Source organism: Drosophila novamexicana, unplaced genomic scaffold (genome assembly GCF_003285875.2).
Source record: "Drosophila novamexicana strain 15010-1031.04,08,12 unplaced genomic scaffold, DnovRS2.1 tig00000108-arrow-pilon, whole genome shotgun sequence".
NCBI lineage: Eukaryota > Metazoa > Arthropoda > Insecta > Diptera > Drosophilidae > Drosophila > Drosophila novamexicana.
In genome coordinates this window covers 3,675,289-3,699,393 of record NW_020824772.1, presented here as the reverse complement: position 1 = coordinate 3,699,393, position 24,105 = coordinate 3,675,289, and the positions used below count along the sequence as shown (strand labels likewise).

At 40.6% G+C, this 24,105-nt stretch overlaps 1 protein-coding gene across 1 annotated transcript in view; it reads left to right on the top strand.

The window, feature by feature from the left end:
• LOC115771890 (disintegrin and metalloproteinase domain-containing protein 9) overlaps nt 1-24,105 on the top strand; it is a 36,916-nt gene that overhangs the window by 9,982 nt on the left and 2,829 nt on the right. Inside the window, exons 2-7 of the mRNA XM_030717774.1 lie at nt 19,091-19,206; nt 20,321-20,521; nt 20,599-20,750; nt 21,295-21,640; nt 21,713-23,072; nt 23,161-23,296. Coding sequence (XP_030573634.1) covers nt 19,091-19,206; nt 20,321-20,521; nt 20,599-20,750; nt 21,295-21,640; nt 21,713-23,072; nt 23,161-23,296 — 2,311 coding nt within the window. The remainder of the gene's footprint in view (nt 1-19,090; nt 19,207-20,320; nt 20,522-20,598; nt 20,751-21,294; nt 21,641-21,712; nt 23,073-23,160; nt 23,297-24,105) is intronic.

Below are 24,105 nucleotides of genomic sequence, written 5' to 3'. Positions count from 1 at the left end.
GAAATTGTATAAGGCATTTCCAGCGAAATCATCAAACAGAGGCTGTCCTTTCTGATAGACGAAGCCAGTTTGCACACCGAGAAGCCTGTAAAAAGCAAACGAATACATAAAGTCCATTCCAAATGTATATACAAAATATTTTTCTGGAAGAAAGATTTCATCTAAGCTAACTACAAATGCGAGAAAACTAAAACCAATCTTTCTCAAACACATATACAAACCGTAAATTGTATTTTTAACACAAATAAATATTTTCTTAACATTTTGTATCAATTTGTACATTACATTTAAAAAGAATATATGTATATAGTACCTCCGACCATTTATTAGCTTAGTTTTATGCACGATATTATTTATTATAAATAGATTAGATTAGAAAGAATATTTAAACTTTAAGTTGGCAAGTTTGCTTCTGTCTAGCACACTTCGAAATCGATTAGGAAACCTTTCACACTTGAAACTCCAGTTGACTGATCATATTTTTGTAGGGGAACTCACAAGTGAAAGCCCCCGTTACTTCCGCTGCGCGCAAAACAACTTTGGAGATAGTCAAAGAACACAAGTACTTGGCTATCATTTTATATATGTTTGCATATGTACTTATTTGGGGCAAGTTTCCTGTCGACGTCAACTGTAAATAAGCTTAATATGATAAATTACCTTAAGAGATAATCACTTTAATTGCACACTAGAACAACAAGACATAATGTATCTCAGAGATGTGCGTGCGTGTATCTCAATTTAGTGCTGAGTAGCTGAAATAAATGCAAGCGACGCGTTGTTGACAAATCAAATTTCAACTCACCACTGAACGCTGATAACCAAATAGAGATAGTGAGAGCGAGAGAGAGGGAGAGAGAAAAAGAGTATCTAACAGATACAGATGCAAATGAGCGCAACAGCACAAAATCTAATAAGCAGCAATCGACTTAAGTAGCAAATTGCTCAATCAAATTGGGTCAGGGGGCGTCACTGCGTTGGTCCAATGCGCAGATTGGAAAAAAAGAAGAAAAAAACAAGCAGCGACATTTGTATATCAATCTCTAAAACATCAAATTGACTTCTGGGCAAGCACTGACTGTATACAATTAGCATGACAACGGAACGCTTCGCAGAATCACAAAATGCTTATGAATCATACATATTTTTTTTTGCTGGCTAATTGGTCAAGCCAGTGACCAGGCAGCAGCATCTTTCTCGAAAATTAAGTCAATTTAAATTACATGTATATATATATACAGTTCTATATATATATGTGTCTATGTATCTCAATGCGCGATTAATTAGCAAAAGCCATTGGGTTATGAGCTATAACCCAATTGGCTTCAATTATCTGGCAAACTATAGATGTGGAATATGTTTTTATCTATACATTTCTCACCTCTCCCCCGCATCTAATGATTTGCCAGCACTTCCGTCTCGCATAGCTACAAGTTACTTGCAATTTCAGACTGATCTTCGAAAATGTTTGCCATGCTTGTTAAATGGCATTGTTCCAGCGTAAAAGTCTCTTCATGCACGGCTTGCTCGCTTTCATCATTAACTTTGTCTGTATGTCTGTCATGGCAATCAAAAAGAAAGTCGTCGCATTGATTTATTCGATTTGGTGTGTGTGTTGTGTGTGAAATTTCACTTTTCGCCGCCCATTAACAATTGTAAATGCAAAATGTGCATTTTCCAGACTGCAATTGCAGGCTCGGAATTGACCCACATACATTGGCTCAGGTGGCGCCATTTGTGGGCCAAGGATATTGGCCCGAATCTGTATATATATATTTTTTTATAGAGTATCAGCTAAGCCCAGTTGACAGTTTAATACTTTTGGCATTGGCTAATACGAGTTGCGTTTGGCCAAGGCTGGCCCGTGAGCTCCCAGCCTTGGCATCGAGTTTAATCAGTAGACAAGCCATCAATTTGTGTGGCATTGTGTAGTAGATTAACAGAGAACTCGTTGCGATGATGAGGGCACATGTTTAAGATAAGAATTGAGGCGTCTACACATTGCCCGAGCTGAAACTGCAGCTGGCTGCATCCTTTGCCATGTCCAGTTCTGGGAACTGGCAAATGTGTAATGTAATGCCCAAACATATTGCTTGAGATTCTTTCTTATCGATTGTGTCAAAACAAGTCACCTAAGTAAATGAGCACATAAATTGTTGCTACTTCAATTTGTTAATTTATGTGCCTTCAGCTGATGTCATGTGCTCAAAGGAAGTGCCCAGGATCGGGTTTAACATTGTTTTAACTGAGGGGTTGTCTCTGGCCTTGACAACTTGTGGGGCAACCTCTTTATTTACTTACATATGAGCCATAGCATGATATGACATGACATGACCTGGCCCATTGTTCCGTTCAGCTATGGCAAACAAGGCGTGGCTCAAATTTCAAATTACCCACAACCAGCACACTGTAGACAGAGAATGAGAGAGACTTTCGTCAAGACAATGACATTAAATGACCCGCACAAAATTGTGCTTTTTGTTATGAAAACATTATTAATGTTTGTTCGGGTGTAATTAGTATAAACTTAAACTGTTGCTTTTCTACATTTATTCGTAAACATCGTGTACCCATTCGAAAGGATTAAAAGTGATAATGTATGTGACAGCTCAAAGGAAACTGCAAAATCCAAAGACTTGGAAGTTTAAATATATATCTTCTTATATACCATACGCAGAAAGATTCTATAATTTGTTTTAATAATCTTCATATTATTGATATATATCGATTTGAGACATGGTTTTTAGCCGAATATTATAGGAGTTATATATACCAGATGAGAAATATTTCATTTATTTTATTTCAAATTCCACCCCCATTCACCACCCAAAATTCGATAAGAAGCAGTTTTTTAGGTAAAGCCCCGTGCTTTTGTATATGCGCATCTTTGCATATGCACATCCTAGTATCTTCTAGTCGTCTACTCCCGATTTTTTCCGCTACGGTTCTTGTGCCATTTTAGTTAGCTAAGTGGTCCTTGGTTGTATTTTCAATAAACTTAACAACTATGTTGCAGGCTCAAAACCGGCTGGAATATAAGTCAACTTAAGTAAGTTCTTCAATAAATATAACGAAAAGTTTGGTTAGAAGGTACTCAGTTTTATTTGTAAATTAAACCAGGCCAGTTAAGTTTTTCAATCTTGAATTATTTATAACATTCTTACATGTTTATTGTAATAAATTTATAAAGGTTATGATATTTACATTTTAGGAATACAACAAATTATTTCTCTAAACAAATTTCTCAATGGAAAACATTTCAATGCCTGTTACATGCAACTATTTGCATATCCTTCAAAGAAGGCCAACAACAACAAAAACAGTCTGCTTTTCATGCTAGGTGTGTTCTGGCCTGTTGACTGGGGCATGGCTGTCATTTGAGTTTCATGTGTTTTTGGCATAAAACATGCATTTGAATGCAAGTGAGTGCCGCCCCCAAACACGCCTCCCCGAGCCCACACACACACATTCAAAACTGTGCACACTCAAAGAAATTTCATAAATGTTGCACATTTCACAGCGCCAAGGCAACCAACACACGCACATCCTTCCAACCCATCCACCCACAAAATGTTATTAAATCTTGCCTTGGCCAGGCCATTCGCATCCTGCGTGGTGAAGTTGTTTTTCCCGCGCGTTGTTAATTTATTGCATTTCCTGTTGCTAAGCATAAGAAGAGGCAAGCCTTGTGCCGACTTTTTCTGATGTAATAAACATTTACTGCTTAATGTTACTTGCCTTAGATGCAATTAGCAAGGGTCACAATTATATAGAGCCGCCCACTTCGTCGCGTTAATCAATTAACCAAGTTATGACAGCATGCAATACGTACAATGAGCAAAGCTCCATATATATGTGTATACGAGTGGCCTGTACAGTTAAATACGTTACTTTCGCATCTCAAAGTCGCAGTCGCAATCGCATTTAAAGCAAACTCAATTAAATTCGTTCAATGAACCCGCGTACGAGTTGCCTTTTACGCTGCCAGCGTCCGACTGGAAATGCCAAGTACGGGCCACAAATGTGGCCAGCTAACGTCAAAATGTACGGCAATTAATTGCAATTTGTTCAAGCCAACCGCATTCAATGCAAATTTGATCAAACGCTCAAAATTGTGAAAGCAAACAAATTGCATTTCGACCACTTTGTAACTTTTGGCTGCCAATTTGCGCGCCAAATGCAGCTGATTGCGTTTGTTGTGTGTTTTATGTTGACGGGCCTTAACAAGAACATAATATAAATGATGGGATTGCAGTTCAAAATAATATTGTGTCACTAGTTTTATATCAATAGGCATTGATTCGTAATATTCCTTTTTATACCCTAAACCCATTGAAAATGGATAAAAAGGGTATATTGTATTTGTGCAAAATCCAAATGTATGTAACAGGCAGAAGGAAGCATCTACGACCCCATAAAGTATATATATTCTTGATCAGCATAAATAGCCGAGTTGATCCATGTCCGTCTGTCTGTCTGTCCGTCTGTCCGTATGTATGAACGCAAGGATCTCAGAACCTATAAGAGCTAGAGACTTTTAGATGTAGGTGCTCCTAGTGCCTGCGCAGATCGAGTTTGTTTCCGATAATCGATAACTTACTCAGTTTCCAAGCAATCGATCAAAATCGATATCGATATCCTGTTTTTTGGGCAATTTTGGTAAATAATAAGAGCTAGAGTTACCAAACTTGAAATATAGCTTCTAAAATAGAATATATATATATTTGATGTTGGAAGAAGAGGGTTCAGGGTATCCCCTAGTCGGGAGCTCCCGACTAGAACCTCTTACTTGTTTTATAATCATGTCATCATGCTAACTCTTATTATCATTATTTGATAAGAAATAAACTGTTGGATGACTTTTTCAGTTAATGATTAATAAACGAAAATACTTTTTACATAAGTGAGTACCCGTACTGCCGCCCAAGGTCAGAATATGCCGCATTTACTTTATATATAATATAATATTGTGGCCTGTGTTAAAAATATAAAAAACAAGTTCATTAAAATAAATTTGCTTTCATTTTGGAAACTTGCTTTAATAAAATATTGTTTGCACTTTCAATTTGTTATGCTAGACGCGTGTGCGTATCTATAAGATAAGCTGTTGCTCGTGAACTTAATTGGCAAAATTTGTGTGGCAGCAACGGCAAAAACAACATGAACAGCCGACCTTGTCGCGGTTTTAGCTTGCTTGGGCGAGAGTAACCGGAGGATTGAGTCAGTTGTACTCAGGCATTTTAAAACCTAAACCATTTTTCCGCATGTACATATAAAAATTGGTATCGATTTCACTGTTTACCGACAAAACCAGACAACCCAGCAGCAACAGCAACAACTGCAACGGCTGGCAAAATGTGTGGAAAAACTAGTTGGGCTTAATTACCGACCAAGTGGTGACAAGTGCGTCGGCTTACCCAGCTGTTGGATGCCTCACAACTTCTCTTTCGCCCCACCAACATGCAACCCGTTTGCATCTCTGCCCATTTGTGGAGGCTACTGGGGAGCTAGGCTTGAGTGATTTATAGGAAAAGCGTGTTTGGGTATTTGGATGGCAGCTGGGAAAGTTTGCCACGGCCATGCCGAATGCCTATGCCTCTATTGCCCTCCGAGTGCAGTTCAATGTCAAGATGCATTAGAGAGTTGCTCATAATTTAGAGTCGCCTGTCATTAATGGGTTATTAATTGTAATTGGCTGTGGTCCCAGACGGACTGCATTAACCCTTCAGCGGCTTAGCTGAAAACTGTATTCATTTCGTTACATGCTAATTATATTGCCTTATCTCTAATCTAAACCTCAGCTAATTTCAAATCATTTTCTCTGTTTTCCAGGTAAGCAGCCACTTGCTTGAAGACTCTCTCTCTCTCTCTATTCTCCCAAATGCGCTCGGCGTGAGTCATTCGCTCTGAATATATATATATATCATAAACCATCTCCTGACATTCAAATGCATGCTCATTATCATAATTATAAATAATCCTGTCTATCTTTTGCGAATTATTTTCGCGTGTTTGCAAAGTAGAGCGTCGAATTTGTGTCAGCTCTCTCCAGTAAAATAATAACCGAGCACAGCGAGTACAACAAAAACAACCCTTATCAGATATAATCGCAGTGCTATTTTGTTGCCAAGCTCTTCAGCAAATGATACAAAAAATTTTGTTGCGGCCTTAATAGAGTCGTCATCATTTTTTTTTTTTTTTTGTATATATAGTTTTGGTGCTGGTTTCATTTTTGCCAAACAGCTGCTCGTCATGATATGCAGCCGACTCAAAAGGTATTCGCCAAATACAGACCTTGTCTGGCTACTCACCTGGCCAAACTAGGCCACAGCTGAGAGTCATAGATTATGGGATTAAGACGGAACCAGTTGGCAGTAATTGTGATTGACTAAATATACTTAAGCCAGGATTAAATATGCCAGAATTTTGTTTAAAAATCGAAATAAACCAAGCAACTAATTTATTCACAAACTCTTAACTAATATTAAAATAAATAAGATTGCATAGTACAGCATTTTTTAAAATAAATTTGGAGTTAAAGAATATATCTTATAAATCCCTTTGAAACGCATTTGATTAGGTTTAGGTTTAAGTTTTTATCTATATCTCGATCTACATCTATATTTACATCTATATCTACATCTACATTTACATCTATATCTATATCTATATCTATATCTATATCTATATCCATATCTATATCTATATCTATATCTATATCTATATCTATATCTATATCTATATCTATATCTATATCTATATCTTTATCTATAACTATATCTATATCTATATGGCGATCTCACCCTTTTTGCAAAGAATTAACACCGAGTTTTTCATAAAGGCTCACAAATCCTCCATTTATAATCTGTTAGCTTTACAACTTCTTAAATAACTTCCATATACCATCTTTATTAGATAGTTTTGAAGTTTTTTGGTATTTAAGCTTTGGCATAGGTATTTCCAATAAAGCAAATAATCGATTTCAGTAGAAGCAGCCCCTTTTTAACACACACATAGGATAGTAACAGCAAAATAATCTTTGCTCAACGATTTGAAGAGTGAAATGTGGAGTAAAGGGTTGGCCTTGTGCAAATTTAGCTACAGATGCGCGTGGTGGCCGGGTCTTTGACTCTGGCTGTAATACTTTTAAGGCTTGCCAAATTGGTTGGCCAAAATGGTCAAGGCAACTACCACTATGATTTAATGGCAACAGTCGCCGAAGCATATTAATGAGCGCTGGCAATGACTTGGCAAAGCAAAACTTGTGTGTGTGTGTGGCGGATTTCCAATGCCCCAGGCGGAATTTAAATTGAATTCCAACTAAAACTCTGTTTTCTGCCAAGTTGTGAAAACAGTGAGCATTTGTCACAAAGTTTTCCGAGCGCTTTGCTGTGGCAACGGAAAGGCGTGAAATGCGCAATTTTCCACATTTTTCAAGCAAAAGCAAAAACTTAACCCATAACTATAGTCAAGGCTATGCATTGCCAGCTGAGAGCATGACCCACTTGGATGGTTGCTATACGAACTGATGATAAGTAATTAGCGGAACCAGACAAAGGATAACCACAAAATCCTACGAACAAATGGGCGTGGCCCCTGTCTACTGCAGTTGCTGTTGTGGGCGCAGTCAAATCGATAACAGCATTGATTAATAATATGGAAACTCACCAACTTTCGACAGTTCTGGCATATGTGTGTGTGTGCGGTGGCCACGCCCACAAACATTGTGAGCAGTCGACAGAGAATACTGAGAAAACTGCATTTATCCTTTGGCTTTGCTTCCGCCTTTCTGTCTGTCGTTGTGTGTATGCATTTTTTTAAGCAAACAAAGGAAATGCCATGCGGCGAGTGCGCTTCCCAGGCGCTTGTTTAAGGATCATTGACCACATAAAAAGCCGTTATGGCCAACAGCTAGAGCCACAAAGTTACGAAGTGAAGAAGCGTTGAGGTATATTGAACATTCTTGCCACATGCGTTTTATTTCCATTTTTGGCACAAACTGCAACTGGAATCGTTGGCAGCTTTCTTATAAACAACATACGCATATGTACTCTATACGACAAGGGCCAAGCGGGCAACAATGGTTGGACATTACTGAGAAACGGGCACTCAACTCCAAAAATGGACGCAACAATGTTGATGCAACTTGCAACATGCAGCTTGCATTGTGCGTAATGTTTATGCTATAACTATAAATTGCCAGTGAACGAACTAAGCCAATACAATTTGGCTCGAACCTCGGGCCTTTGTCGCTGACGAACAAGTCGTAAACAGCTGCCAACATGTTGCCGGACACCAGACTTTGCAGTTCATGTTAAATTTAGCCTGAGCACACAATATGGCGGGTGAATTTATGTTTACTTAAAAATACATTTTATAATATACAGCATTAGACCCAGATACGAAAAGTGCAAATATTTGAGTTCTTAAATAAATTTCAACTTTGCTAAATGATAAGAGATTCGGGTATTAAAAGGCGTACGTTTATAAATAGATAATTTGTTTGAGCTGTATGCAATCTGAATATCTAAATTAATTCCCACAATAACTACGTAAACACGTTGGCACTAGTAAAACATATATATTTATTTTAAATAATGAATATAGTCCAGAAAGGTTTTAGCTATTAATGTCTTATGCCTAAAAAAGTTTCTTCTATTTTAATACATTTTGATTCAATAACTATACCCTCTTATTTGCACGTTTCTCTTAATAGTTCTAGACATGCTGACGCTTTGGTTAACTTTAACCTTCCTTGTGTTTTCCAAACCGAAGCTCATGTACATGTTTAACCTTAACTTTCCCTACTTTGTTAACAGTATTCAGCTGTATTGACAACTGGCCTTTAAACCTCATAACATCCACACTAGCCTTAGATATGGTTCTCTTGAAAAAGTCATAGCTATAGCTAAATGACACTTGGCACAGATTGTTCATTTTTAAGAATATATGTCTTAATAAATTAAAAAGCTAAAATGAATAACCATAAAGAGTTATGAGCTGAACTGTGAGGCGCTTACAGAGCAACGACCTCTCCGTAACCCAATTCATGTTTAATTTGCCCCGGCGCCAACTGTATAAATCATGCACTAAATCTGAAGACAGAACTTAAACTCGTATAATAGAGACGGAGGCGCATTGCAATTTACGCCGATTGAGATTTATTTCAGCAATCTGTCATTCAGTCAGTCATTCATTCAATCATTCAGTCAGACAGCTATAATGTTGCCATGTGCATTTGAGGCGCATTTAATTTAATTTGTTTACAGTTAATGCATTTCCTATATACTGAGATACCAGAACATCCGTCAGTTTGTGCGAATAAGTATGTCATAAAACACATGAATTATGTATTCGCTTAATGTCACTGATTTTAATCAGAAGTGCATATTATAAAGAGATAGAGAATATGCCTTTGTGCTTTACCTGAAACAAAAAGCTAAAGAGACAAAGAAATATATTTTACTAAACATTCAGGTAGCATAATACGGCTGAGTTGATTCAAAAGAAGCAGAAAAAGCGCACTGCCATTTGAAATGTCGCATTAGTTAATGCGGGTGGGTGCATTTAGATGCCGCAACAGGTCCAAAGACAAGGTCCATAAACCTCTCGCTCGTTCTTGCCATTGCCTTAAACGTAGAGATTCATTTATGGCTAGGTTTAATCAAGTTGTTGACCTTTTCCGCTGAGCTATCCCACAAGTCAATGCCTTTAATTGTCGTTCTTGTCTGCACTTTTTATTTGAAAATTCCTTTTTTTATGACTTAATGGCGTTGGCGGTCTAAAGCTGCGATGATTAAGCCCAGCCAACAAGTTTCAATGCGTTTAGTTGTTGGGCTTATCAATTAGAAACACCCCTAATATGTAGCATGTCGGTTTCTTGCTTTGCTTTTATGAGCTCCAGGGCAGATAATAAAGTTGACACGACAAACAGCACCTTTCATGGAGCAGCGCAGGAGCTAACATATATGGTTAGTGTATATATATGCCTGATTGCCCAGGTAATGTCAAGAGTACCAGATAGAATGGCAAACAGTTAAGGCCGCTGGCAATGTTTGCTTTTTGACAATGGGCAAAAGCAAAAGAAAAAAAAATACATCTCAGTTCCCTAACCGGAACGATGATAAACAGCAATGAGTTTGCGAGACTTAAGTGGCCATATTGGGTACTACCTGAGCCTGGGCTCAGCTTGACAAACACTTCATACAAAAACCAACCACAGCGGGTGTGAAATTTCACGGCTTAACTCACGGCTCTACCTGTGCCAGCTACAAATACACAGCCAGTGTCACAGGACACAACGCACATCAAGCTGTCCCCTGATAGCCACACGCAATGGACCGTCCCAAACGGGAAAAGCGGTAGTTGCCAGGCACTTGCCAAAAATCTCATTGTTAAAAATGTGCTAAATGCGACAGGCACCTAGCACCTGTAATGCCGACAGACCAGACTAAGTTGACCTTGCTGGCAAAAAACTAAAAACCGTGCAACAATTTAATGCAAGTCCTTGTGAGTGAAGTGTCCGCCTGCAGCCTAGTCTTATATACTCTATGGATAAACGCCCGCCCGTTGCGCTCCACTCGAAGCAACGGGCTCTAAATTGTTGCTGTGTTTTATTCTATTAGTTTTTGCCACCCGCTGTGGCTTTGTTGTTTGTCCCTGGCCGAGGCAGGTGCAACCTACAGTCATGATCTTTATCTAGCCTACCTACATGCCTTTCTGATTTTGCACAATGCCGTTTATATTGCGATTTTCAGCATTCATTCTGCCTGAGATAACACAGATGGAGCGATTCATAATTAACCAACGGCATGATTTGCACTTTTCTCTATGCAAGCTGAGAAATTTGTTTAGGCCAAATGTGTGTGAACACACGGTTTATTGTTTAGGGGTTGAGATTAATGAGATTTTGCAGGTACACAATTACACGCAACAGGAAGTTGCCATAGAAACGCATCGAAGCAAAGCTGAAGGCGGCCTATTTCATATAACAAATTTGGAATTATATAGAAACGTTTATTACGGGAATATTATTGAGATATAGGAAACTTTTCATAATTCAATTTATTCCACAACACTCTTTGAATGAAAGGTACTCGAAGTAAAAGCCAAGAACATTTTACAAGGTTTTTATTTCAAGTGTTTGTTGCAAAAGTTTACCTATCCTTATGACATTTTGTTAATACAATTCTTATATTTATAACCAAATTTGATGAAATTTAAATAAAATAGACAAACAAACAGGCCCCTAAACCCCAATATAGACAGCACTGTGCTGTCGGCACAGTGGCGTACATAAGAATAAGGTCACGGTTGTAGCTTGAGTTGTATACGATTTATTTAAATGACAGACGCTGCCGTGTAACGGCACCGTAGGCGCCTGTCAACAAGTACGCCTATTGATTTATACAAATTGTTGCATTCACCAAACACACACACAAATGGGGAAAAAAGGAGAAGCATAATTTATGCTCACACTGCAACAGGCAATCGACTCTCCTTAAGGCAATTAATTTGCTCCAAGTGGTAGTGTATAAAAAGAAACCAACAACAACAAAAAAACTGGGAAAATGCAGCAGACTTGGGCCAGGTTTATTTTTAGCTGGCTCTAATTGAAAGCAAATGCAAAAGGGCCCGGGCCCGGGCCTAGGCCTGGTCCTGGGCAATCGTTACAGACGCCCATTGCATTTGCCCCACAAATAAACAAAAGCCGAGTGCCCAAAGCGAAGTGGGAGTACGGTCAGGTTATACACTCAGAGAAAAAGTTTAGAAAGTAAAAATCGAATAAAACATTTGATCGCATTAATCCTGACTTAATCTATCATTTATCTATGACTTATTTTAAAAAGATTAATAAAAGAATGGACTGGAATGGAAATGGACTTATTGGAATCAATATCATTATTTTTCATATAATTTTGAACTTCTTACTGCTTTTATCTTGTAGATTTATAGATTTCGCTCAGTGTACTGCACCCCATCTGTTTTACACTTGCAAACAAAGCGCTGCCTGTTCTGTTGTATGCCTCATTTAAAACTGCACTTCGGAAAAAAAAAAACGCATAGAACACAATTTGCACAACGTGACACTGTGTTGCTGCCACTTGGCATACGCATACATGCTGCGAGCAGCGGCATGCAACATGCATTCTATGACAAGCACATGCCACGCCCACTGATCGCATGTCTGCTTATGGCACATCAATAGCCTTTAATGCGCCTCTAATGAGGTTGTCTAATGAAGTTGAAGCCTCGGCTCGGACAGGTGCCCTACCCAAAATATTAAGCTGAACCCCATTGTGCCTGAGAATGGGACCACACGCGCTACCCTTTTTATTCAACTTGATCATAATCTTGAGTTGAGCTGAAAATTGAAAGTCAATAGATGGCAGACAAAGCACTTTTAAGATCTCGTAAGTATCGTATCTGATACCTGAGCGTCGACTGTTTCAGGTGGAGATGCAGCTGGCTGGCCACACACAGAATCGCCGAGCCTGTCCTTGACATTTGGTGAGTGCATTTCAGTTAAATGCCGGAAATCTGAGCGCCTCCAAAAGCCCACAATTGTTTCAGGGGCTCTCAAGTGCCTTTCACGCCAGCTCCAAGTCGTGTCAAACAAAGCGGCTTTATGGCTGAGACCTGAAGCTGGTGGTGCAACCGCCGACCATGCCACATAGCCACAGCCCTGGCTACGGCCTGGGGCACAAATCGTGCGACGTGACGTCCTTTCTTGGCTGCGGGCGCGCTCTCAAGTTACAATTTGATTTCTGATTCTTTTTACTGGTGGATGTCGTGTTTCTGGCTTTTAGCTGTTTTTGCTGGCTGTTGTTGTTTTTGTATCTGACTGCATCGTGTCTGCTGTTATTTATACAAGCGAACGTCTGGTAGCTTATAAATAATTCAGACAGCACCCCAGCAAGTCCCGCAGCTATACTCCAGCCCGTGCAGACTGAACTTTGACAGTGCTCCATCAATATCAATCAGCTCTACCATCTAACAGAAAAACACGCTCGTACAGCCCTAACGAAACTAAATCCCAGCGCCCATGTCCTACGCCTTTTAATTGCATTTTCACCTGTCTGCACTTTGATTAACAGCATCGAATTGAGCCCAAGTGAAACGTGAAAATCATGCAACATGCTGCCAAAGTTGTGACTAAACCGCAGCAAAACCAACCACAACTCGGCTAAGAGGATGCCCCACCTGACGATGTTAGCTCGAACCATTTTTGCTGCTCACAGCTTGCGTTTAACCCAAATTCGAGATGTTGTTTTGCAGTTATTGTTAACTGCGGGGGGCTGCGGGGGGCTGCGGGGGTGCGGTGGTGCGGGGCACGACAGTTGCCTTGCATTGCGTGGCTTGTTGCAGTTGTGTTGCAAGCGGCAGTTGCATGAATTGGCTTAGCAAAATCTACGCGATTGCCAGGTGAAAATCGAGGTGAAAGGCAATTTGTGCTACTGTCGAGCAATTTGTTGCGCGCTGAGCAGATAAGCACCTAACACGATCTTCTCATTTTTAGAGTTGGATTAAGTGCACTTGGTGTTAGATTAATTTTTGTCTTAATCTGAGCTGATCTTGGCAAAACTTTCGTTTTATGAACATTTGATGAACGAATTTGTACAACTTCTGCGTCTAATCTATAAAAAGGCTTAAGATTCAAAGGCTTTAATAGAAATATATTTGGAAACTTCCTTCTATATAAATAGACAACCTGAATCAACACCAATTATAGATATTTCGCACTTTCTATACCTTAACAAGTATCGACATTTATTATATATTTAACTTTTGACTATACTCATATTAAGATTATCTCGCTTAAAGTTAAGATATAGCATTATCTTTACTATCACACACTTGTGGGTTATCAAGCACTCAGCAACAGCAATTTTGAATTTAAATTGTACATTTTATTATTATATTGTATTGCTTTGACTGAGCACAGATTATTTATGTAATTCAAAGTTTGCTCAATCCACAGCTAACTCGTCCTTAAGGTACATTTCCAGGATACTTCACACATCATATCATATCCATACACAAGCATTTTATATGAATACTTATTTATGTAGTCTCTTGAATTAAAAATTGTCAATTTTGAGAGCTATTCATGCCCTGCTCAAGTCAAAGCAAACAATTTAATTGAATTGTGATGTGATATAAAGTGTGTGTGTGAGTGTGTGTGTGCGAGTGTGTGTGCCTGGCTTTCCTTATTTGCTTTCCTCGTTTGGGGGTTTGTTTTCATTTTTATTACGTTGCGTATCGTTGCGTTTGGTTTTGGTTAGAGGAAAAACGCTTTGCGTTGCCCTCAACCGAAACAATTGAAAAATTTTGTATTATTCAATTATGCGCAGGCACAACGACAAGCCCGAAACACAAAAGTTGAAAAACTTCAAACTGAGTTTCCAGCACAAATGTGTACACAAATAAATTGTGGAATAGAAAAAGTTGCACCACCGCATTCGATTACTTTTACTCAGTCTTCAATTCCAACTTGGTCTTTGCCTTGTTTATCAATTAGGCACACATTTTCGGTTTGAAATACGCGCAGACGTTCACGAAATGCATTCGTAATGCATTTGCCATATTCGTGAATCGTTGACCTTTTTATATGGGCAACTCCGTCTTCTCCTCCAGCTCCTCCTAAGTTTTCCCTGCCCTGGCCCTGCCCACGCCCTAGGTAGCTGCTGCTAATCTGTTTATGGAGCTTGGCAGCCAGCTTTTTGTATAATATTTATGCCCTGATTTAGAGTTTCTATTAATATTTTGATGCACTGCAGGGCAGAACGGAGCGTTCGAACTTAACCGTGAAGTGTTACAAATTTTATGATGCCCTGCCGCTTGCAACTTACCCCAAATGAGGCATTTTTAATTGACTTTGGCATTTTTCTCCCGTTGGCATCATAGTTTTTCTAGCATTTCAGCATTAATATCAAATGCCTTTGGCCATGATTAAGAAATACTTCGTGCTCCCCTCGTTCAAACCTACTTCTCCTCCTCCACTTGAGCGTTCACATTTTTCATCATTCAAATGGAAAATATTCAAATTGAAAGTCTCGTATTGAGTGCCATTTTAATTGGCCTTTCGTAAACGTTCAGAATATAACTAGAAAATATATATGGGCACAGTTTGTCAATTGGCTCAGCCATCAAATTCTCAATTTTGTCGCCAGCTCAAGTATCCCATGGTATTTGTTTTTTTAATGTCATTCTAGTACTATATTCATTTTTTATGACAATGCGAGTTATAAATATAAATTTTGTTGCCGCTGTTGATTGTTATACGACAACGAGATCGAGCGATGTACCCTCGGGCGGTTTGGGTCGACAAGTGCCAAGTGATGGCTGCCGCTTCATGAGATTTGCATGAAAAATCAATTGAGATTCACTAGATGATCTGCGGGCTCTGCGATAATCAATTCCACAGACCCTACACCCAAATATAGTAAACGCTGCGTTGTTGGCACAACTTGCAACCCAATCCTGCTGCATACCAATAATCCTGGGCATCATCATTATCACCAGCGTCATCCTCGTCGGCAACATCATTGACATCAAAGTGCGCGACGACATGAGTTCGTCAAAACGTCAAGAACCGCGTCGAGGGTTTATTTTTTCTCTCTCTCCATAATATTTTTATTTTTAGACCTTCGAATTTCATCTGCATGACCGGAGACGCTGATGGACGCGCGCCTAGACAACGCCCCTGTCCTAGTGCCACAGCCAGCTTCCCGCTCTGACCCTAATGCAGCATATGTTCTTGCCTCGAGCACAGCTCAAAACGCGGCGTGTGATAATTTCCCGCTGTCTAGTGTGTGTTGTGTGCGTTTATTGTGTTCTAGTTTTAATGATTTTCCACTACAAAAGGTCCTTGTAACGCCTCCTGGCGCCGCTTGCTCTCAGCTCTTGAGCCAAGGCATTTGTGTTACTTTAACGACCTCTTATTTCGCATTCTCCATGTTAACCCTTCCTGTACTCGATATACACATATATATATACATATATAGGTATGTTTTTATTGCTGCATATGTGTGCATATGCGAGCACCGCTTATCAGCTGCGCTTATCATTTGATAACACATTTCACAGCTATTTTTAATATACTCCGTGCCGCAGCACTAAGCGCACACTCACCAAGAACTCGCACAGCAAATCATAGTCAACAGCTGGAAATTAACATTTGAGTATGTTTAGAATAGACAAGCCTAATATAGATTAAAGGTAAGCAGAGAAGAAGCCACCCAAAATTGCAAAAACTCCAAGTTTGGCAAATCCGCAGCTCTTTTAGTCTTCGGGATTCCTGCCCTTATACAGACGAAACGGTTTGGCTCCACAGGAATATAATTGTATAGATTTTATGGAATCTGGATGCCTTCCTCTATCTACTTTAGCTATAGGGCATTGCTACAAAGCAGCTCATTAGTCGTCAGAACTATTAATCATTCAAGTTTTCGTTGGGGTTAATTACAATACATTTTACTCCCATGATATTCGACACATCCATAATTACTTATGTTTTGGTTATCTTGAAGGCATTGTTGCATTAGTCTGCAAGTCATTAAGGCTGTTAAGACATTGATTAGTCACTTCTTATTCATTAATGTTCCACAATTCCTGACATATGTGCCTACATATGTTTGCAGAGAATTTCTATTAGTTTCTATTGAAAGCATTTTCCAAATCATGAATGAAATTGTAGCAAAAACAAAACAAATTGGCACGGACCAAATGGGAAATTTCTAAACAACTATTCGAATAATACAAATAAGCAAATTATACCAAATTCCTTTAAGACATGTTCATTATTGTTAAACAAGACCATCAAGAATCTGAAATATGCCAAAAGAATTCATTAATAGATCCCGGAAATTAATAATATAATTTCAGATTCTGTTCTTACCGGCATTTGGAATTATTATTTCCTATTCTATTCTCATTCTTATTCTTATTCTTATTCTTATTCTTATTCTTATTCTTATTCTTATTCTTATTCTTATTCTTATTCTTATTCTTATTCTTATTCTTATTTTTATTCTTATTCTTATTCTTATTCTTATTCTTATTCTTATTCTTATTCTTATTCTTATTCTTATTCTTATTCTTATTCTTATTCTTATTCTTATTCTTATTCTTATTCTTATTCTTATTCTTATTCTTATTCTTATTCTTATTCTTATTCTTATTCTTATTCTTATTCTTATTCTTATTCTTATTCTTATTCTTATTCTTATTCTTATTCTTATTCTTATTCTTATTCTTATTCTTATTCTTATTCTTATTCTTATTCTTATTCTTATTCTTATTCTTATTCTTATTCTTATTCTTATTCTTATTCTTATTCTTATTCTTATTCTTATTCTTATTCTTATTCTTATTCTTATTCTTATTCTTATTCTTATTCTTATTCTTATTCTTATTCTTGTTTTTAATCCTTTTTACATTTATTTTAGATCTTTCCGATCCTCATGCCTTAATTCTATTTTAAGCTCGTGTCATCTTTTTACAAGAAAATGCAGATCTTAAAGCACAAGAACAGACTTAAAATTGATTAGCCTTTCTTGAGTACCCTTCATTATATCATGCTCAGCAGCTCTTAAATCCGACATCCTTAATTGCGCGTTGCACTGACAAGGCCAACAAAAAAGTTCATCTAAAAGAAGAGAAGCCTGCTTATAAGAAAGAGGAATCCAATTTGCTGGCGTTCAGCGTTGTGCGTTAAACGTTGCGTTTATAAAAATAAATTAAATAAGAAAAAAATTTAAGCTATCAATATGGTGCCGAAGAATAAACACCCTTAAGTTTAGCATAGTTTACAAACAACTAAGCAAATCTATTACTAAAGTATCTATCAGATACTTTCCAAACTAAGAGCTTAGTGAGAACCAAAGTGATGGGAGCCGTCATTGCCCGGCTATTAGTGCACTTTATGGGCTCGCGTTAATGCATTACATATTTTATGATACGATTATTAATACCATTTGTAAGGGTATTAAAAATCATGTTTTTAAATATATCGCTGGATGCGATTCTGGGGCGTTGTTGTAAAACAAAATGCCCTGACGCGTGTGACATTTAGAAAGCGTCTGTGACTTTTGTGCATGTGGAGAAACCGTTGATGCTCCGACAACTTGGCTGGTCTCTCCAGTGGTCCGTGATCTTGTGGTTGTGCCAGACTTAGCAGCAGCGGCCAAAATTGAAAGATGTTTTTTGGGGGCCCCCAAAAACCTCGTGTGCTGAGGTTGATTGTTTTTTCGTCTTGCTGCTGGCCATGTGAGTGGATGAATATGCTTCGAGGCGACGGCCACTTGTGCCCTCGACGTCTGTAGCTGTGTGTGAGCCCACGCAATGTGCGAAATGTCTTGAAATGTGTATCTGCAAGATACAAAAGCCCAAAACGTACTGATGCTGCTGCATGTCAGACATCTGCGCTGTCTGTTGGTCTGCATTAATTAGACGTGTTTTTGCGTTACAACAAAGCCTTCGCCCAACAACAGCTCTTCGACTGTTGGAAGAACTTGAGCAGCATCTTGAGCACATATATATATATATAATGTGTAGACCTAAATATGTATCGCACATACTTAATTTATGAACTTGCTAATTTTAGCGCCGCTCATGGCCACATATCGCACATCAGTCATCTTACAGAGAGGAGCTGCTTGTCGAGATGCTGTACTTGGTGATACTTATGAGTGTATCTGCTCGATACGGACACATTGTTAGATACTTTGTTGCATCTTATCAGGCGTCCGTCCATCTATGAGCAAACAACAATGCCAGCACGTTAAATAATTATCAGACTGCTTTGCTTTAATTATGGGCTCAAGCTGTCAGCATTTTGAGTTGGAACTTAAGCCCATTAGAGACACCTTTCAGTCAGGGCCAGAGTTTCACTCACTGCGGATTTGTCATTGTCATGTTGTTAACTGTGTGCTTTTGGGTGTGCCCCCGGCATACGCATACATGCTCCGATGTACATGATATGTAGCACTGCGTGTTTTTTGGTCTAATTACAACAGTTTGCTTGATAATCGCTTTTGCATATTTTTACATACTTACCTGTTTTTTTCTTGTTATCATCTACTTGCAGCACACATTGGTGACTATTTTCCTGCCCTAAATGAGTTTTCAACTCACACTGTGATACGCCCCCAAGTGCAACATGGACGCACTAAGCGCAGCCTTCAGAGCACTCTGGATGCCTCGGTGAGTACTGGTAGTTGTTGGAAATTAGAATTATGAAAGCTTAACTGGCCACATCTGGGTCAACTGATGCAAGTGAAACGAAAAGACAAGATCACAGGGAAGGGCTCCAGAGAGAAGCAAAGAGAAAAGTGAGCGGGTATCTAAGTGAAAAACAACGCGAGAGGCCAATGAGATGTAAAAAAGTGAAGCGTCTAGCAAAGTGAGAAGCAAAGCGAGAAGCAAGCCAGAAGCGTATGAAGAGTTAAGTGAGAAGCAAAGCGTGAAGTTTAGCGGGAAGCATTTACATTAGAAAGCGAGAAGCAGATAGTAAAAAGCAATAACAACAAAGCGAGAAGCTCAACGAGAAGCAAAGCAGGAAGCAACCCAAAAAACAAAGCGAGTAGCAGGCGATAAGCAAATTAAAAAGCAAGGCTAAAACAAACATGAAAAGTATAATCCAGTAAAGCAACAAGAGCTAAAAATGTCTTTAAATATTTGATTAGACTGAAAATGTCAGATCTATTTCAATGGTGTTCCATGTTTATGGGAGCGTCTTGATTTAAATAGAATTATAACAGAAACACTTCTATATTAAATATTGTCATGTTGATTAGGATTTACAGTACTGACAGACTATTTTTGCTCATTTTCAACAGCAAAGTTTTTCAATTAAGCAATTTGAGTTGTCCTTATAAATATACGTAACCTTTGACCGGCCATTGACACGAACTTAGCACGTGGCGCGCTTGTAATTAGTCCGAGCTGATAAAAAGCCGTTTAAATGAATAAAAGTAAGGCCAACAGTCAACAAAATTAAGCAAGATTGCACAGCGAGGAGCATGACAGGCCGCTAAAGTCCTTGCTATGTGGGCGCTGGGTGTGCCGAGCGCAACAAAAACCCTTTTTAATTAGTTTCCACGAGCGGCCAAAGGAACGGCCTGTTATTAAGGTTCATGCCGCGACATGGGTCGCAGAAATTTACACATTCGCACCTAGAAATATGTGTGGACGGACAGACGCCCTTCAGTTTCGGATTGGCGTGTGTGTTCACACTTTGCGTGTTAAAATTATATATGAAATGAGAAAGAAAATTGAAATCACTTTAATGGTTTAATCTTGTTATGTGGAATTCCAGGATGGTCTGCACGCGCCTCACTTTACACTGAGCTACACGCATCAAGGACAACGCATCCAAATCGAACTGCAGCGCAACGATCGCCTACTGCCCGACGCCCACTTCCTGCGCTATCAGAATGCCAGCAACCAGGAGGATGGCGCCACTGGCTACGTGGTGCGCAATTTTACCAAGACTGACGTTGATTTATGTCACTATCAGGTGAGTCTCTCTCCCCCTCCGTGTTTCTGTTGGCTTTCGGTTTTACGGCATTTTTAACATTATCTGTAACCGACCAGGGACACATACACGGCAAGCCGGACTCGACTGTGGCGCTGTCCACCTGCGATGGCGGACTCAATGGCGTTGTCTTTGATGGCCAGCACACGTACTTTATACACCCGCACAGCGATAGCAGCGGACGGCTGCAGGATGACCACTTTCTGCTCAGGTGAGTTACGGCTGAGCACAGGGCTGACCCACTTCAAGAAACTCGAACTGAAAGACCAACAATTGCTTTAAGCTTTTGTTCGAATTTCGCCTTACAAATATTGAATGCAATTTATTGACAGCTGTTAATAACAGCTCGCCATTTAACTTTACATAAAGGCAATTAACAGTACAGCGCACTAGCATAGCATAAAATGTTAAATATGGTCTGCTAACAGTTCTAGTTCAATTTCAAATTTGACTTTTTGTTTTGAGTAATCTTCCACGTGCTGGATTCCCTATCTATTATTTCTCAAACGTTATATCACGCACACATATCTAAGTAAAGGGCGCCTAACCAAACCCATATTTGCTCTGCCTTGGCTCTTGAGGTAGGAGCTGGTTCGGCAGCTACCTGCCTCAATGTTTGCCTTATTTGTGCTCAATAAATATTTTCTTTATTGGCCTGCCCATTTATACATTCCATAACCACTTTAAGCCCACTTCCGTTATTAATTTTGGCCACGGAAATATTAAATTACCAACGTTGGGTTTGGTTTTTACAGGCACGCAGACATGCTGCAACAGAATGCCACCTGTGGCTACGACAGCCACACAGACAACCACAATGCGCCAGAGCAGGATCTGGCGGAGGATGAGGAGGAGGAGCAGGACCTTGAGCCACCCGCTTTGCCACAACGATTGGATGGTGGAGAATTCCATCGCATGCTGAGACGCAATCGACGCCAGGCAGATGAAAGCCAGCTAATACGTGGTCCATACAATGCCAACAAATATTCCAGCTATGTGGAGCTGGTCATTGTGGTGGACAACAAAGTGTACAAGCATTTTGGGGAGAATAACAAGCGAGTGCATCAGCACTGTAAGAATCTGGCCAACATTGTAAATGCCGTAAGTAGCGCAAAATAAGTGTACTTGCTTTAATTGATCCACTAATATCGTCCCATTCCCATCCAACTCCAGCTCTATGTGCCACTGAACATCTTTGTGGCGCTTGTGGGCGTCGTCATTTGGAATGAATCGAACGAGATTGAGTTCTCCAGCGATGGAGATGTCACGCTGCGCAATTTCCTCAACTATCGCAGCACAAAGCTGGTTGTGGACCATCCCAACGACAATGCTCAGCTGCTGACCAAGGAGACCTTCGCTGGCGGCGTTGTGGGCAAGGCGCTTAAGGGGCCCATTTGCACGTATGAGTACTCCGGTGGCGTCAGCATGCAGCACAGTCAGGTGCTGGCCGTGGTGGCCACGACAATGGCCCATGAGATGGGTCACAATTTCGGCATGGAACATGACTCCAACGATTGCCACTGTCCGGACGAGAAGTGTGTGATGGCTGCCTCCAGCACGGCTGTGGTACCGGTGCACTGGAGCAGCTGCAGCATCGATCAGCTGACCATTGCTTTCTCGCGCGGCATGAACTACTGCCTGCGGAACAAGCCGACGCGCCTCTTCGACTCGCCACAGTGCGGCAACGGCTTTGTGGAGCCCGGCGAGCAATGCGACTGCGGCTTGCCCGCCCACTGCGAGAACAGCTGCTGCAATGCGCACACCTGCATGCTGCACAGCAACGCTTCGTGCGCCACCGGCGAGTGCTGTGACCTGAAGACATGCCGACCCAAGCTGGCGGGCAGTGCCTGCCGTCCGGAGGAGAACGAGTGCGATTTGCCCGAGTACTGTACCGGCGAGTCGGAGTATTGTCCGACGGATGTGTTTAGACGTGACACGGAGCCATGCGATAATAATCAAGCTTACTGTTTTCTGGGCACCTGCCGCTCCCATGCCAACCAGTGCCGCATCCTATGGGGACCCACGGGCGAGAACTCTATACACTGCTACGGCAAGAATGTGGAGGGCACCCGCCTGGGCAACTGTGGCTACAATCGGCTGAACAAGACTTTCGTGAAGTGCACGCCGCAGCATGCGAACTGTGGCATGTTGCACTGCATCCATCTGAACGAGCGCCTGGAGTTTGGCATGGAATCGGCAGCGGTGCTATCCCATTCCTATGTCAGTCACGGTCATGGTCTTGTCCCCTGCCGCACGGCTCTGGTCGATCTTGGTCTGCAAACCATCGATCCAGGTTTGACGCCGAACGGCGCCAAGTGCGGTGACCAGAGCATGTGCGTCAATCAGCAGTGCCTGGCCGTGGAGCGTGTGCGACAGATGGGCATGGGTTCGCCCTGTCCCGAAAACTGCAACGACAATGGTATCTGCAATAGTCGAGGACATTGCCACTGCGATGTGGGCTTCGGGGGAGAGGCATGCAGCAAGCCCGGGCATGGTGGTTCTGTGGACAGCGGACCAGCCACAGATCCGAGCAGTAAGTGTTGTCAGATCTTTTCTAAAGCCTTGAGATTACTTTCTTCAATAATTGCAACAATATTTGTCTTTAATTTCTTTTCTTGCAGGCGCCCTTAGCTTCCAGCGTTTCCTGGGCATCCTGTTCTTCTTGGTGTTGCCGCTGTTGTTCCTCTTCTGGGTGTTCTATCGATTTGTGTTCCGGAACAATAAACTCTTCGCCGGTGGAAAACTTGCTGAGAATATGTATGTATCGACGTCCGTGTCTAGTAGTAATAGCAGCAGCAGAAGCAGCAGCAGCAGCAGTGGCGTCTGCTGCGCCGCCGCCGTTTCCTTCTGCTCCACAGCTAGCTCACCCACAACCACTAGTTCTACGTCTGCACACGCTCCTCCACTACCAATGCACGCACCACCACCATCACACTATGCTAAAACACAAACTAATCACACTGCAACCGCCACAATTACTAACATACACGCCACCCTGCCGCGTCTTAAGTCCAATCCCGGCACACTTGCTGCAGTGCATCCGCCTGCCATGCCCAAGAGCCAAAGCAACTACGAGGTGCTGCATGCGCCTCTATTGCGGCGCAAGCTCTCCAATGCACAACTTACTCCAGTGGCAGCCGCACCACCGCCACCGCCACCGCCAGTGCCAGCGCACAGCAACAACAACAACAACAACAACAACAACAATAGCAACAATAGCAACAAATCAAACATAATGCGACGCAAGCTGGACATCACGGCGCCGCGTCTGCATGCAACCACAAATCCTTTGGCGCTCACCGAGGGCGCCCAATACATACAGAGCGACCCCGCGAGGTGTGCCAAAAACTAACAATAATAACAACAACAATTACAACAACAACAATTACACTGCCAAAAATATTTGCATACTTGCGGCATGTGAAGCGTGTTCCTTTTACTTTCCATTTTGAAGCACCTTTTCCCCATTTTTATTTGTGTTCGTTTAACCTACTTTAAAACTGATGTGTTTGTGCCTTAATTTTAGTTAGTTATAAGTGTTCATTTTAAATAAATATTTGGTTTTA